General features: G+C 43.7%; 1 protein-coding gene across 1 annotated transcript in view; it reads right to left on the bottom strand.

The window, feature by feature from the left end:
• dip2ba (disco-interacting protein 2 homolog Ba) overlaps positions 1 to 15,479 on the bottom strand; it is a 44,642-nt gene extending 29,163 nt beyond the window's left edge. The window contains exon 1 of the mRNA XM_067592106.1: positions 15,204 to 15,479. Within this exon, the coding sequence (XP_067448207.1) occupies positions 15,204 to 15,288 (85 nt within the window). The 5' untranslated portion in view covers positions 15,289 to 15,479. The remainder of the gene's footprint in view (positions 1 to 15,203) is intronic.
• Positions 15,480 to 17,342: the final 1,863 nt, after the last annotated feature.

Genomic DNA, 17,342 nt, shown 5'->3' with positions numbered 1-17,342 from the left:
CACACCCAAGAAACACGTGCATACATATGAACAAACAAACCCACACACACACATAAACATGCTGGTTATTTTTCCAATTCAACCCTGCCTGAGTCAGCCGCCTAATCGTTTCATCAAATCAGACTTTCCTGTTCGGGACAAAAACACTTCAGTTCAATTGTGTTAGCCGCACTAAGATCAAAAATTAAGATTGTGTCCACTGTGAAGCGCAAGTAACAATCCATTCTTGGAGCTGAGGCACAATCAGACTCAACAGTCAGCATCCTGAAAGTTATTTTTGCCAAAGAAATAAAACTAATGTTCTTTTCAAGCTTTTAAAGTATTAACATTCTGTTTCGAGTGCAGAGGAAGTATTGCCTTTCCTCGTCCCTTACTTGTATTACATTGTACATTCTACATTGGCAGAGACGGCACTCTTGAGCCAGCAGTATGACAGTGTGACTACACTGAAGTCAGTTACAGTATTGAAAGCTAATTTTATGGCTCAATGAGAAAACCACACTGAATACAGAATTACATTCTCCAAAATGTCAGCAACACACAGAAAACTACATTTGTCTGTATAAGGCCATATCAAAAGATTTGAGTCTTCCTTCTCATCTATGCTACTTTCCCACACTACTTTAGGTCATGGTATTTCCCTGGAAATAACAGACATGTTCAATCTCGGGATAAAGCTGCATTACTTCATCAAAGTGATAAGACCTGGTGAACAATTCTAGACGGTTCACTGCTGAGTCAGACAACTGACGTAAAGCAGGAACAAGTATGTTGCTTGTTAGTAACCAGTAAAGGTTAATGTAGTTTATTCTTTGGTCTTCTCTCTATAGCACACTGTAAGCACAATGGGCCATTAGTTAACGAGTCATGTGTTTGTGGCATTAGGTACGCACAGATGAGAGAGGCCTCCTGAGGTGAGAGGCCAAATCCCAGACTGATTTCTGGTTAGATTAGCTGGCTACGCTGCCACTTACTGTATCCTCCACAGTAGGGATTATGTCATGTAGGGCTACTTAACAATAATTGCTTAAAATGTTATCAAATTGGAGCTGATATTGAAGCAGAATTCTGATATCAGAATTATGTCTAATATATGGCATCAATTTGATTTTTGTATTAATAGGCCTTTTTTCACAGGACCAGGAAAATAATCAGGTGTAATTAACCATAATAATAATAATAATAATGATGGCTGCCTTCAATGTATGTAGGTGTTACTGGTAATGTGCATGCTGACTTATTGAAATAGCACACTGAGAAACATAATGGAACTGGGGCATGTTTAAGGTTATTAGTTACACCTGTGCTTTTCCTGCTATGACTAGTCAAAGTGTCTATGGTGAAAAAGGTCTGATAGGTGTTGACAAAATGCCAATTTAGGTGATTTGATATTACCAAACATATCTTTTGTACATCTACAGGCTGATATCTTGCCATGAATACAGAAATCTAAGCGACAAACATGAAAATTTGGGCAGCAGTAGTCAATAAGATCTTGTGTAACAAACTAGATATGTACACTACAATATATGCTATTCTGTCTGTCGGACTTTTATAAAAGCACAGGCGTAAATAATAAAATTAATGATGGCTGAACTCCATTTAGCTGCATCAGTTTCAGGGTCTCGGTATTGTGCTCTCACTGTCTTGACTTGCAGGGACGCTTCAATAGTACAGATACATCATTAATGTTCTTACAAACACATTTACTTTTCCTACTATCAAAGTCAAAATGTCTACTGTGAAAAAGGCCTATTCCATGGTATAAGTACACCACTGTGAGTTATTTTGTCACTTTCTCTTCTAGCTCATCTATTTGAACTATGATGGGAATGAAACGAGGTCAGTAGGTTGACTCTGACTTAATTCAGCACACTGTAAAGAAAAGAAAAACAGAGACGAGACTTATTTAGACAGAGGCATCCTGGTCGGTGAACTGCATGACAGACCAGTGTTTCAGCATTGCTGGGTAACCAGAGTGTATTGAGCAATGAAAGTGAGCGAGGGATATCGGGTTTCACTGTGGCCACCGCGTTGTAGTGTTGAGATAAAAGGGTCATAAACATGACCTGAGGTTCACTGAGCTTCGTACATTACCCAAGCTTAAATTAGCAATATGCTCCATCATATGCAGAAATGTTGCTCCTTGATGGGGCTTAATTGCTCATGGATGATGGGTTAAAAGAGGACATTAATGTAGAAGGAGGAATGTTAACCAGGCAGCTGACTCATTAAATCAATATTATGAGCTCATAACAAGCCATGAGTGGTCTTTGAGAAACACTCACATCCCGGGGTGTTGAATCTACAGCTGACACTGAAACCACACAGACCTTATTGCCTACGTTACACTCTCTGGACAGCTCACGGTCCTGACCTCCCACCTCCCACTGCTCACACTCATTAAACAGCCTGTCATCGAGACGGGAGTCTATCGCTGCTCTGACTGTGACGGCTCTGAAACTGTGGGGATGTTCAACAAGGTGCAACACTAGAGGAATGTGCGAGAGAGCAATATAGTGCGATGAAAAATGGGCCATATAGCCACTTGTCAAGTTCTAAAATACACAAACCTTTACATCAGCGAAAATGTTTCACTTCATGCGGAACTGAGGGTATGAGGTCACAAGGGAGTGGTAGAGAGGGTATGTTAGAAACAAGCTACTGACAGCAAGATAGGCACTAACTGGATAAGGTGAAAGTGGAGTGACTTGACAAACTGTATCGGTGCCGATGCAGACATATTTGAAAACCACAGTTAGGACACCAAAAACATCTTTTCAAAAATACAGATGAATGTGATTTGTTTGGTAAATGCCTGTGCAGAACTCAATATATATTTCAATGTTTTTCTGTTGTTTTGGCATATTAGTGTGGACATTTAGGTTTTAGAAAAGGATCTGGTAAATGCCCATCAGAATTTCAACTTTCAACACATACAGTAAGTACTTGGACAGTTACACGTTTTTTGTTCTTCAGGCTCTCTGCTACTACATTAAAAGTGCCAAGTCTCAGCTTTACTTAGAGTAGGGTTTACATCAACATTGAAAGAACTATGTGGGAGATATAACCCTTAAATTTAGTTGTGTCTCAAAATATATATGCCAACTAGCGTGCACATATGAGTCTTAAGTGAAAGTTTTGTTAACATTAGTTAGTTAAAAGCTCTCTAACTAACTCCTATGGCTCCTACAGCCACAGCCAAATGATTTTGATGACATCCAGACAAGTCATCATGTCTCGTCACCGTCTGTGGGAGCACGCAACACGACACAAACCTACAATAGAAAGAGGGCCTCCCACTGATAGAGGAGTGTGAGAAATACTGTGCATTGATATACTGTCACTACCCGCAGTGGCATGTGGCACTAACTCCACAAACCCTCAAAAAAAAACCCCCAAAAAAATCGCCTCTATTCATTCAACATTAACGTTACCAAATCCTGCCCAACACTGATCATAACAACACAGCTCAGGCTTCGAAGCAAACAACCAGTTTTAGCTCATCTCCAGGAAATGACTAAGGCCAGCTGGGCCAGAGCTGTGGCTGTGATTCTACCAAGTTCAAAATATTAAAATAATGTTTCCACTCAATGCAATGTGGACTTGCATCAGCCCAGAAGCCAGTGCTATTGACAGTTAGGGATGAAAAGGTTGAAGCCACACCCTATTCAATGTGTTTTCATGGCCTTTGTGTTACCTCTTTCTCTGGGGAGTTGAATTAAAGGGGTCCACGACTACACGCCAAGCTCTAGCACAATGTGTTCTGAGGGGCCAAGAGGGGAGATATACATCAGCCTGTTGAGGGGGTTTCCTGAGGACTTTTACTCACTGGGAATTTTCGATAACCCTTTGGCTCCACATAAGAATTAGGAAGAGAACTATTCACTCACAAGGCACGAGAAAAAAAAACAACAACAACCCAATAAGCACTGACAGAGAAAGTGTTTGACCTTTTTGGAAACTTTTATTGTACAGATACAGCATGACTGTTTTACCCCTGAGCTCTGGTTTCCCATCAGCCCTTCCTGTGACACAGGCCTGCACTTTCATATATAGAAACTGACCAGCTGCTTAGAAAATACCCCGTGTTCTCCACACCCTCTTCAAAGGCTGTAATGATCAGCTGTGGCTGATCATCTGAAGAGCCAGAGTGAGAGACAGACAATGAGAGAAGGAACAGACAGCAGGTTTATGGTCAAAGAGTTAATGTCCAACGGTAGTTACAATCACATGGAAGCAATTTTCAAATTTATTGGTAATATTATTTTATTCCTGAAAGACAGAAAAAATGTCTTTAAAGATCAGAATATCAGAAATACCCCTTTAGCCTCCGAGCTAAAGGGGTGTTTAGGTCATTGTGAAAATGGACCTAACATATAGTGACTGATCAACATTTACAGATCAGTTTTTAAACTGTTCAGAACGCAATCGCTCACAAGCTAACAAGCTAACAAGTCATCTAACCTCAAGGACGGTTGTTTGCTAGTTTGTTCATCAAGCCATGGCATGACTACAGACCAACAAATACAAAATATGACTGATTTCACAACTATTCCTGCATGATGTGTTCAAGGATGCTTTGACATGTGATACTGAAAAGACTGGTGCCAAAAATCATTGCGTAAACAGGCAATGTTATCAAAAAATCTACTCTGGAAACCAAACATTAGGTAAACATGGACACAGTGAAAACACTGTGGTAGTTTCTTGTGTCACAACAGCTGTTGCACAAATCTTCTATGTTCTATTTCATATAGGCTTCGCCTTCTAAGGCTATCACTAGTGGGTTTATCCTTCACGCACTCACGCAACACTGACAGATTTTAGTCAACACCCACTTGACGAACCGGAGTCGGATGACTCAGCTTCCCCCATCCACAGATCGTGTGGATCGCCCCTAGTTTCCCTCCTCCCGGCGGAGGAGCCGGAGCTCGGTGGCAGCTCACTCGTTACACACCCAGGGGACCCTGGAGACCCTTCCTCCGCTTCAACCTCCCTGCCAGTGATAGGTGGTCTCCTCCAGGAGCCCCCAGAGATCATTAGGAAGACGCCTAAATCTCATTGTACTGCCAGCGCAGGAAGCTGCTCCCCTGGATGAGATGAGTGGTCCAGACGGCCAGACAAGATCCCATGTGGCCTCATTTTCCTCCCATGAGGAAGTACCAGGATGGTGTGGCAGCGGAGCCAAGAAGCCTGAAAGCACCTGTCTCCACCTACATCCCCATCACCAAGGTGGAGGGTTTCACGGATCACTGCTTCCCTCCTGTTGCCTCTCTGGAGCCGAATTTCACAGCTTATTGTGGTGTGGGATGGTGTTGTCCAGCCATCATCCTCCAAGGACCAGTTAACTGCCTGCCTGTCAGACCACACTCACCAATGTGCCTGCCAGGCATCGGCCAACAACATCTCCCTGCTGGCTTTCTCGATTATGAAGCTGGCCGCTAAGCCAACTGCGCTGCCTCTGGACCAGGTGTTGGAGATCAGCAAGGCTGCCAGCATTATCTCCACTCTCTGTGCTTCCATCACCGTCTACCAGGCATGGACTGCCGCTTGGCAGACAATGATACAAAAGGAACCTCTGGCTTCAGCAGTCCCCCATCCCCAAGGCATCAAGGAGGGACCTCCTTGAGGCGCCCATCAACCCGACGAGCTGTTTGGGCTATGTTTCCATTCTATGGTGGACGCCATGAAGTCAGCGCCAGAGGAGGCAGAAAACATCAGACGACATGGTGCATGCCCCCTGCACTCTTCCGGTCAATGCTGGGACAGCCATGACCAACACTGACAGCAGAGACACCCCATAGCAACCACTGGGGCTACGTCTTGCCTCCCTTCTCCCCCTCTCCCTCCACAGCCACCTCAGCCAGCTTTCTCAGCTGCACAGCTGGCACCTCGGAGGGGATTCAAGAACAGCCGCGTGGCCTGCACCTGGTGGTTCCTCCCCAACAGCCTCTAAGGAAGCAGCGCAGGAGGCAATGATGGGTTGGAGGGGATTGTGTGTTGTACTGATGATGTTCATGAAAATGTTGGCACTTGTTTTGAAATAAAACAAAACATCATCCCCTAAAGAGTGATATCTCTGGAAAAAAGTCTACCCCTGACTCTTCTGACTCAGCAGTAGCTGTTAAACACATCCTCCACACTGTGTGAGCCGGTGGCCCTTAACCTGTCGGTTAACAGGTAGCACAGACCCGCGTCGCAAAAACAGTACACCTACTCTGTCACACACTCAGTTTTTCCCCACATACAAGTTTTCTGACAAAATGTGTGATAATAAGCCTACGAGCGCCGTCACTACACCTCGTGCTGACAGGGCGCGCACAGTTCTCTGCATCCAGCGTCTCTCTTCATCCTTCGGTGAATGGGAGCGTGAGCACACCTGAATGTCACGTTCATGGGCCCTCTCCCCCTAAACTGCAACTTCATGACATTGCTGTCCCCATACATTATGAGGGGGCAGAGGGGGGGCTGTGAGCCCATATGTAACGCAGCCTCATGGGGCTTCCACTCAGCCCTTTCGAGCCGAGCCCCCTATGGGTTGCACCGGAGAACCCTCCGACTTATGCAACTGCAGCTCTGGACTGGCTTGTTTCCATGGCAACCACAGCACAGCAAATACATGTACGCCCACTTTCAGAGCATTACTCAGAGTGGCGATGCGTATGTTCAATGGACGGCTGGATGAGCAGGCTGATCAGCAAAGGCTACATTCAGCAGTTCACAAAGTAATTTTGCCCCACTGCTGCAGAATCAGCACATGCTGATCCGCAGACAACAAAGCAGCAGCCTACATAAATGGTCAGGGAGGAGTGCGTTCAGCGCAGCTTCTGAACCTAGCAAGATGGCTGATGTGCTGGGCGTACACACACTTACTCTCCATCAAGGCAGTGTATATTCCTGGCGAAATGAACAGAGGAGCGGACATTATGTCGAGAGGGGACCCTCGTCAAGGGGACTGGTGTCTCCATCCCGAACTGGCCTCCCCGTTTTGGAGGAGGTTCAGTAGAGCAGAGGTGGATCTGTTTGCCGCACGCGGAAACATGCAGTGCGATCTCTGGTTCTCCTTGAGCACGCAGGACAATCTTCCACTGTGAGTGGACAAGGTTGCTTATCAACCATGGCCCTATATGCCTTCCCACCAGTCCCAATGATCCCTCCGCCCCTGGAGCGAGTGCAGGAAAAGTGGCTGCCAGCAATCCTGTTAGCCTTGGAGCGCACAGGTGCACCATGGTCTCCATGCCTGCAGTGGCTGTGGGGATGTTCTCTCCCAGGCATAGGTAGTGATCAGGAATTACCTGATGATAGGCCAGCGTTTGTGGGTCTGGCCGCTGAATGCGAACGCTTAGAGAGGCTGGGCCTCTCTGTGGATGTTGTACCAGGGTGTCTAACACCGCCAAATGGAAAGCTTTCCAGTGTTGGACCCCACTGCGTGTTCCCTGCCTTACTTGCTTTCCTTCCTCTAACTATTAGTGGACAGGAATTTGGCCTTCAGCACGGTTAAAACTTATGCTGCTACTATTTCATCCTGTCACAAGGATTTCAGCGAAAGATCTGTGTTCAGCCACCCTCTGATGAAACGCTTCCTGAGAGGTGTACAGAACACCAGCCTGTGTCATGCTCTCTAGCCCCTCAGTGGGATTTAGTGTTGGTTTTAGGGGCGCTGGTTAAAGCCCCCTTTGAACCTTTGGATCAGGTTTCAGTTAAGTTCTTGTCAGCCAAAACGGCCCCGCTTTTGGCTCTGACATCTGCTCTCTCTGTGGCTTCGTCATTTCTCAGGATCCAGGGAGATGGCAGCTCAGCTATCTTGCGCCCAACACGGCTTTTACGCCTAAGAACATTACTAGCTCTTTAAGATGGAGGGGATAACCTTGGAGGGTTTCTTCCCTCCTCATCACAAGTCTGAGGAGGAAGTCATGTCTCATCTCCTCTGCCCGGTGCACGCTCTGGCCTGCTACGTTGCACGCACAGCCGCCTTGCACCGTTCAGTGTCTGTTTGTACACTACAGAGAGCAATCTCAGGGGCTTCGTCTGTCTGCACTGCGCCTTTCGCACTGGCTGTGCATGGCTGTTTCACAGGCATATCTGTCCTCTGGGATGGATCCCCCAGAGCACATCAGAGCGCGCACCACCAGATGAATTTGCACAGAGGAATGACAGTGGAAGACATTTAAACTGCGGTTTCTTGGTCTTCCCCGTTCTTTCATTTGTTTTTATATGTGGGATGTCTCCCACTTTTCTATGACTCACTCTGTACTGAGTGTTCTATCAGAGTGATTGATATCGGGGGATTCGGTTGTGCGCTCTTCCTCTTGCTTGTTGGCGCATGGAGAGCTGTCTTTTTCCCTTCCTCTGCTCCTCGCCAGCCCTCATCCCCTCATACTGTGCGTTCGGGGCTCTTTGGGGCTCTGTGATGAACCATTACCCATGGTGCAATGGCTGGGCATGTAGCGCTACTTGTTTCGTTTCTCTTTGAAGTAGGCGTGAGTCTGTGCTTGTGGTACCGGATGGACCGAGTGTGGCATGGACTATATCCTGCTTCGCCCTTATCTCACTAGCGATAGCCTTAGAGGGCGAAGCCTATATGACATAGAACGTTAGTTACGTATCGTAACTCCAGATTCTATGAGTACAGGCGTAGACCTCTAATTTCTGGGCCCCACTGGTTCCATGAAGAGCTGAAGAAAAAGCTTTTTTGGGAGCCAATTGTCCAGTCTCGATATTTTTTATACTCAAGGTGAGACAGTGAGAGGGCCCATCCCGCAGGTGGGTGTGGACTAAAATTTCTCAGCACTGCGTGGGCGCACAAGAGATAAACCCACTAGCCATAGCCTTAGGGGGCAGCGCCTACACTCACAGAATCTGGAGTTACAGTGCGTAACTAACATTTCTCACAAATAGTTGGACTTATCAACAAGTGAGGTTTTTAAACATTCCCTGTTTGCACTTGCATTACCAAACAATAATAACACAACACATAAATTTGACCAAATATTTACGGTGAGAAGTCCCTATGTTGATTTTCAAAGCAGGTAGGAAATGACTCATCATTTGGTAAATGATGAACAATAATGTTAAGTATAAACAATTTGTAGGTAACGTGGTAAAAACAAAATAAAAATAAAATCCAAAACCACTGATATGATGCTTTAACAATTAGCACACCTACAGCAACTTTCTTCATGAGTCAGTCAGCAGGCTGATTGGCCTGAGAAGGTCAGTTCGCAACAGGCCGCGGTATTTCACACACAACCCACTGGCATAACAGTGACCCACATGTAGCAGCCAACCAGACAGTTGGTTTGCTGGTTGTGGATGTGTACACCACTGGCTGCTGTCTTCTAACCAGAAACATTAGCCTCAGCGAGAAAGAAACACACAATTAGGAGTGACTCCTTGGCTCTTTAAGAGTGTGGCCTCCACTGCAATAATGGTGGTGCTTTTGTGTCAAAGAGATGCTTGTTTTCTCCTCCTCAGGCATGAAAGCGAATTTGTCTTGCCAGCCAGGTCTATTTATATTCACAAGAGCATTCTTCAGCATTAGCACAGTCACATGGCCTGCCGGGCGGTGGATATAGTCTAGCGATAGATTGGAGGGGCTCTGCATCAGCTCCCACAATCTGACAACACCAAAAAAAAAAAAAACACCATTTGATTTCTCTGTTGCCACCGATTCATCATTTAGCCTGTGAGGTGTAAATCAGAGCGCACATCAGTCAACATTGTCTGGTGTGTCACAGCCTGGGCCCCTGACTAAATGACTGCAGGCCACAAAAACACTGAGTGGGGAGGTTGCACAATGCAACGTCAGAGAGGCGCATCACTGTTGCTTTCAGCTCGGTTGAGATTACAGGTTGGTCAAGCGGTGAATGGAGGCGGGTGGGTGTTGTGCAGTCTGCGAGAAAGGATCTGATATCATAAAATCCCCATTCACTCTTCCCTTATGATGAGTCACAGTTTGCATCACACCTATCAACTCAGTAAACAGCACAGTGAGACAGGAGCCTGAAACAGGTTCTTTTACTTTGTGGTGGATGGATGTGCCCTGGAGAAGAGGACACACCTAATTACAGTGAGTCATGGGTCTACGAGACAGGATACAGGCTTGCCTTGTCTGTAAACATGTCATATGTTTAAACGCTGTTAGTTTAACTTGACATACATAAGTAGGCTTCATATCACATTAGTGGGTGAACGTTAATGTTTAATGTAATGTGAAATTTTATTCCTAGACTGTGGGGAAGTTTTCCATTAACTTGCTTTCCTCCACATGAAGATCAGAACACAGAGTCAGACACAGAATAGCACATTTCAGTGGCGGAGTCCTGCTTAAGGGTACTTCAGAAGAGAGGATGCTTGTTAGCACAGGCACATCAACCACTGTCCTTTATTGTGGTCACTCTACTCACTAAAATATTCCACTATTTCATGGTTTCCATGTGTCATATCAGATTTCCACACCCTAGTAAAACCAAAGTCCTCATATAGGGGCTTGGCAATAATTCAATGATTACATATCAGGTTTCGGTTGGTTAATAATGATCATATTGTGATATCATTTCACAAAATCCTGTTGTCTATTTTATTGATTCCAACAAAACTTTAAAACAGATTGATATATATTGGGGAAAAATATTCTTACTAATATTGTTGATTTCAGCCTAATTGTGCAGTGCTACAGTACCTGACATCACATGTGAGCTCGCTCAACGAGTTGAGCTTCTTCTGCTGTAGAAGACATGTGCAGGTCTTGAGGGCTGATGAGTGGGATGTCAATATATCTCCTAGCACTGAGTCAACAAAGTCAGGTTGTCAGTCTTCTATACATGCCTAAACTTTTACCTGTAGGGCATCTCGAAGTCACGCACACCAACCACACACACACCCACACACACCTCTCTGTGAGGGTGTCATGGTATTTAATGGGAGCATGTGAATAATTCAGCCTAGAGGAGGGAAAGGGACCGCAGCCATCATTAACCGTTCACAGAGACAGTATTATGTCACATACACACATTTGCATGTTCAAACATACTGTATACACACAAACACACATTAAAAAAGACCTGTGCCAAAAGTACCCAACCATCTGCTTGGGCCTAAGGCCTTGGCCCTGAAGCTATGAGGAAGATGATTTGTGGTCTCTGTATTCTGAGCTACACTAATGTAGCGTATACTACCAAAATATCCAAACAGAAAAAAATGGCTTGATATGTTAACACTTTAGATTGCTTAAAGCTCACCCAAATGTGGTAAGAAATTGAAGAGGAAGGTTCCAAATTGCAAGTAGATCACCCCACATTTTGGGTATTGTGGTTATCTTGTCTGAATGAATAATAATTTTAATTTTACCAAAAGTGTCACAGCATGAGATCTAAAACCATACATTTTTTGAGAAAATTATAGCATTTGGGTTTTAGAAAAACACTCGAAAACCATTTGACTCAACAGGATAAACATGAGTTTGGCTTTTTGACTTGTCATTTTGAACCTTTCTGTAAATAGTGTGACGGGAAATAGTCAAGTACTCTGTAATTGTCGTGTTCCCGGTTCGATTTGGCTTGGGACATTTGCTGCATGTCACTACCCTCTCTATCCCTCCCCTTGTTTCCTGTCTCTCTAGACCGTCAAAAGCAAAAAATACCATATAAATCATCTTTAAGAAGATGCATGATGATTATATAATGCTGTGATTATTGTAGCAACATTAATTTTGACCATATTACTCATGCAGGAGAAGTACACTAACATTTGGTAAAGCTGTTAAAGCGTGTAGTATCAGACCTGCAAGAGTTGAAAGCTGTGAAATCATTTGAAGTTTGGTAGAGATTTCTGTCTTACAATCACTGTGAGCGGCCCTTATTCCTCTTTTTTGCAGACCTCCACCTTAAAAGCACAGCTCTTCACCATGTGAGCTTGAGGAAGTGTATCACACGTCTGTAATCCGTCTCAAAATAAGCGCTTTGTCTGACTACTAACAAAAGCAACAGCTCACTGCTTATCTCATTCATAAATAATACAGAGACAGAAGAGATATGTCCTCAAGGATACATCAGGCTTTGTCCTGCACGCTGTCACTGATGGCTAGGGTCAGGAGGAGGATGGACGGCTGATACAGACTGGGTCCATATTAGTGCTGTCATGCTCTGCTGAGGGCAGTCTCTTAATATACAAATGAGCCCAGCCTGCTTCTGTTGCATCTGAATGCTAGCTGGCTGGTTAACTGGATGACTGGCCTAGAAAGGAAGTAACTGGCAATAATCTGGGCTCTCATGATGGCCACACAATGATCAGAGATGCAAATAGGCTGTAAGAATGTATCAACATACTGTGCAAACAAGCATGAAAACACATGAAAAAGTGTTTAGAAACTTTTGAGTAAGAGGAAATGGTAATCATCTCATGTTGTGTTTTCCTTAGCCTGGACCAGCAGCTACTATTTCACAGACAAAAAACAAAAATTTTGCTTGTGTCAGCAACATTATGCCTCTGTATAACTTGCTTGACGGATGGTGAGGAATGTTTACCAGGTAGGCTAGTTACAGTGGAGAACCGGATGTGACCTTTTACCCCTGGCCCAGCTGAGAGATGGCAGGTTGAGAGGGGGTCAACCACTCCCAGCAGTAGTACACACTACACGTCATCTTCTCAAGTATGACCAATCACCAGCCCCTCCCTTCTCTTCCTATGGAGGCAGCTCATTCCAACGTGCACACAAAGACCGAGTTCAGCTGAATGGCCTAAATGGCAGCAGAGCTCCTGGCCACGGCGGCTCAGACCAGCTGAATGGTCCTCATTGTGTCCCCATGGTCACAGGGGGCTAGCAGAACTGGGTTGTTTTTTAAGAGGCCATTTGGCAGGCCTGTGTTCTTATCCGAGCAACGCAGGAACAGGCATTTCCACTTGCTTCAGAGGAGGGCTGGTATGGACTCAAGAAAAATAGCCTACAAGGTAGTGACATGCCGCATGCAGTCATACAGGGACTAGCTGGCTTTGATGCGCATGAACCTAAAATAGTGCAAACATCCAAATATTTTGCTCTTATGGCTGATTAAGACATTTTTCTATCACACTCAATACTTGAAAGCTGCAATCAAAAAAGCACCACACTCATAATGTTGTCTGACAACCAGTCAACTGTATTAATTACAGCAAGTTTTGACTTCTGATGTGAAGCAAAATAAATGTCTGATGGGAATGTAAAAAGTGCACTTCATAATGAAAAGGCCTAAGATGGGTGATATCCAGTATCGCTGACTATATATGTAATTTTATATCACAATATATCAATACAGATTGTGATGTAATACAGTCCCTCTACAATCAATCAATAAATCGTAAATGGATGTCAAATTACATATGTGACATATCAAAGTACTTCAACATATTGATGCAAAATCATGTAAGAATGAAATTCAGCCATAAAACAGTCCTAATCATTGATGTGTAACATTGCCCACAATACACCTTGGTAACGAGATTGTTTCCACAGTATGAACAGTGTGGCAAAATCACAGTTAGACCTCCGTCTATCCCTGACAATACATATATCGTCATATCAGCCACCCGTTAAATAACTCACGATATAGATGGTCGGCCTGTGATGTCAAAGTACACCCGATGTAATTAATTGGCTAAAACCTTCAGCTCCACCAGTATAACTCTTTAATAGACCAGACAAACATACTAAACACTGGTTTACCACCAGAATAACACTTTAACTGTAGAGGTTAGTGAGCTCTTAAAATACCTGCAGATGCACAAATAACATATCAGTTTACTTTCCATATTGGCAGATATGAGCCGTAAAAGGCATCAGCGGTTTCACTCCAATATACTTACAGCTAACAGTAATAAGCTTGTAAACATATATTTGTATATTTCATCGGAGTATGTCATATAATCGTCAAATACACAACCATAGAGTCAAGGTCTTTTATAGTCCCATATTCCTTTTTAAGACATTATTACAGGCATGAGTGAGAGGCTTTAACAGCATTTGTACTAAGACTCTTGCAAAAAATCCCTATCAATACTATCACAGCACCTAAAATAACCAAATGTCAGTCAGTATAGTTAGATCGACACAGACCGGTCACTACGCCGGGACAATTGGCTTCAGTCTCCTCAGCTGGAGGAATATGGCCCAGGTGCCATGAAGCAGGGGAAGGGGGGGATACTGTCAGGGATGTGACAGTGTGTGTCAGTGGGTGTAGAGCAGGACAGCTGCTTGGGGGATGGGGTTGATTTGTACTATGTGTCGGATGGATGAATGAATGCTTCACACATGTGTAAAGTACAATAAATAGACAAGTCCATCATCCATGTCTACGAGCATCCACATTGGCTAAATGCACAAGTCTGACACAGATCTCACACACAATTTGTCCATCACTAGACTGAGTGTATTGTAATACAAGGAGAGCGGGGCAGGTAGGCAGGTAAACCTATAATTCCCAGTAATAACAGGTTTACACAGGTGTAAGAGGCTCTGTTCACATCTTGCTGGTCTCTCAAATGAACGCCACTAGTCACACTTTGGTAATCAGTAACAGACATTCACAACAGACTGTATCTTCATATGACATGAGAGCAGATGATGACTGTAGGCCCTTTGACATTAACGTCAACACTTGTCACCATGACTCAGTTTCAATACAATAAAACCTTATTTTTTCCAACTGAAACCAGAGTACAGACACCATGTAAAATGCTTGAATGGTGTCCAACTGGAAGGCCATGTGGTCACAGATGAATCTGAATTCCCACCATGTGAATAAGTATAAGCAAGATGACAGGAAAAAAGGGGTCAAGCCCTGATAGCCAGATGGACCTTGCCTCTGGCCATCCCTGTCTGTCACACACAGCCATGGCTCTGACATTCAGACGCCCAGAAACATGTCTTTACATCGAGGTTTTTCTTTAAAATGAGCCACTGTCTGCTGTGAGATAGATAATAAAGGCAACACGGGGGGAGATGGATGAAAGCCTTTCTCTTGCTGCTTGTCATGCACTGCTAGCTCGTCTGCTCGCATCCTGTGTTAGCACGATATAAGCTAAGTGGCGTGTACCCACATTCAATTCATTACAAGCGGAGGGTAGAAAAAGGAGGAAAACTACTGGTGTAATCGATTAGCCTACACAAAGCTAGCTTGAAAATCTGCTGTAGCATCACCCCCCTCTTCCCTTCTCCCCTCCTTTACCTTCAGACAGCTCCAGATCCAACTCCGCCAACTGGTCTCTAACCTCTTTTGGCAGGGCGGACAAATCCACGCCGCGGTCTGCCATGACTCCGCCGATAAACACGAGCGCAGTCTAGCTGAAAAAACACCGGGCCGTCGTGGGAGAGTGTAGAAAAAAAATAAAAACAAGACGCCCTCCCTCAAGACACAAAACAAGCATCAGAGTGGGAGAGACGGTCCATCCGCACGGCTGGCCCCTCCGCCATAATGAGGGAGAAAAAAAACTCACCAACGGCGAACCGTGTGGTCACGTGACCGCAGTTACCTCGCCTGTACGGTTAATTCACCGCATCCCGAGAAAACACGCTGAAACCATAAACTGTTGCTCCCCCTGGCGTTTCACACGCAAAAACACATCTCTTCCTCACTATTACTGCAGGGTAGTACTAAACAGGTACACTATGTTATTACCAGGTTCTCAAAGTGGGGTCCTGGAGGGGGTCCAGGAGGTCCACAGCAAAAAGGGGAATAATTTATTTTCACTATAATTTCATCCATAAGTAACACAATGACAGAATGTATGACTGTTTTGGTCATGGGTTTCATACACTTTCTGTAATAAAACATCTAAAAGCAAAAATCTTATCAAATGGGGGTCAGTGGTCTAAATTGTGTCAGTTTAGGGCTCCTTGATATGAAAAAGTTTGAGAACCACTGTACCAAGGTGATGTACTTTCATTTCATCATGTCATTTTTTCAGGAAAACACAAACACACATTAGACTTCCAGAGGATCCCAGTTAAGAAAAAGTTCAATTTCATTATGTGACACACTGAGAGTATTAATAAGGATTTCACTTTCACCTAAAGCCTTATTTTGTAGATAATAGCCACAGAAAGTCAGAATATCTTACTTAAAACTAGAGGTGGAGACTACATTTACTCAAGGCCCCTCAAAGTGGTTCTATTAAGTAGTTCAAAGTAGTTCCACCTCCAGCAGCTACAACAGTAACATGCTGCTTAATCTAATGTCATATAATAATATATCAGTCATGTACTTTACTTGAGTATTTGAGTATTTGATGCTACTTTATACTTCCACTCCACTAGATTTCATATTGTATTTTCTACTCCATTTTCTACTCCACTACATTTATTTGACAGCTTTAGTTACTTTTCAGATGAAGATTTGATACCATCGATAATACAAGCTTTTAAAATACAACACAATGTTAAAGATGAATCCAGTGGTTTCCAACCTTTGTGGCTTTTGACGTCTTACATAAAGCAGTGTGTAGTCAGGGTCACATTTCAGATGTCTATGAATTGTTAACAGCTCCACCAAATACTGATTTTTCCCTCTAAACTTCTCACATCAAAGATTAGAGAAAAAGTCCACAAACTGAAAACAGATTTGTGTATCAGGACTTTGTTTTTTCTTCTTTTCTCTTCTCTATTAGGAATTTGTTTAACTGCACACATCCAAATAATTTTGAGTTCACTTAAGAGACTACAAACAAATTGAAACGCTTTTAAACAGGGACATGGTGATATTCCAGTAATAGGAATGAGCTTACTAGTTGTTTTCTGGAGTTGTGAGCAAAATATAAGATCAATTAATCTGCCAGTTATTTCCTAGAATAATCGATTACTCATTTGGTCAATAGAATGTCAGAAAGTTGTAAAAAATGCCCATCACAAGTCTACAATGACCAAGGTGCTGTCTTCAAATGTCTTATTTTGTCCAAAAAATCCCTACAATTTGGTTGACATTGATATAAAACGGAGAAAACCAGCAAATCCCCACATTTGAGAAGCTGCAACCAGTAAATGTTTGGCATTTCTGTTTAGGACCTAAAGGATCAATCAATTATCAAAATAGTTACAGGATAATTTTCTGTCAACAAATCGTTTAATTGACTAATCGTTTTGGCTCAAGCGAACTGTTACATAACCTGTAACTGATGCAACATGCTGCTACGTACAGTTTAGGATGCACAGTCTCGGATGAATGGGGTGTTACAGCAATAAAGGCTCATTGTTGCCCTATAGTGACAATAGTGAATTAATCGGGCCCTGATGCTACTTTAACTGAAGTACTTGATTTAAATTAAACACAAGTTCATGTAAAACTACTTGTGCTGAAAACTGGTAATGTGCA

Source organism: Thunnus thynnus, chromosome 6 (assembly GCF_963924715.1).
Source record: "Thunnus thynnus chromosome 6, fThuThy2.1, whole genome shotgun sequence".
In the NCBI taxonomy this organism is placed as follows: Eukaryota; Metazoa; Chordata; class Actinopteri; order Scombriformes; family Scombridae; genus Thunnus; species Thunnus thynnus.
Note: the sequence above shows the minus strand (reverse complement) of the source record. Positions and strands in the feature narration are given on the sequence as shown.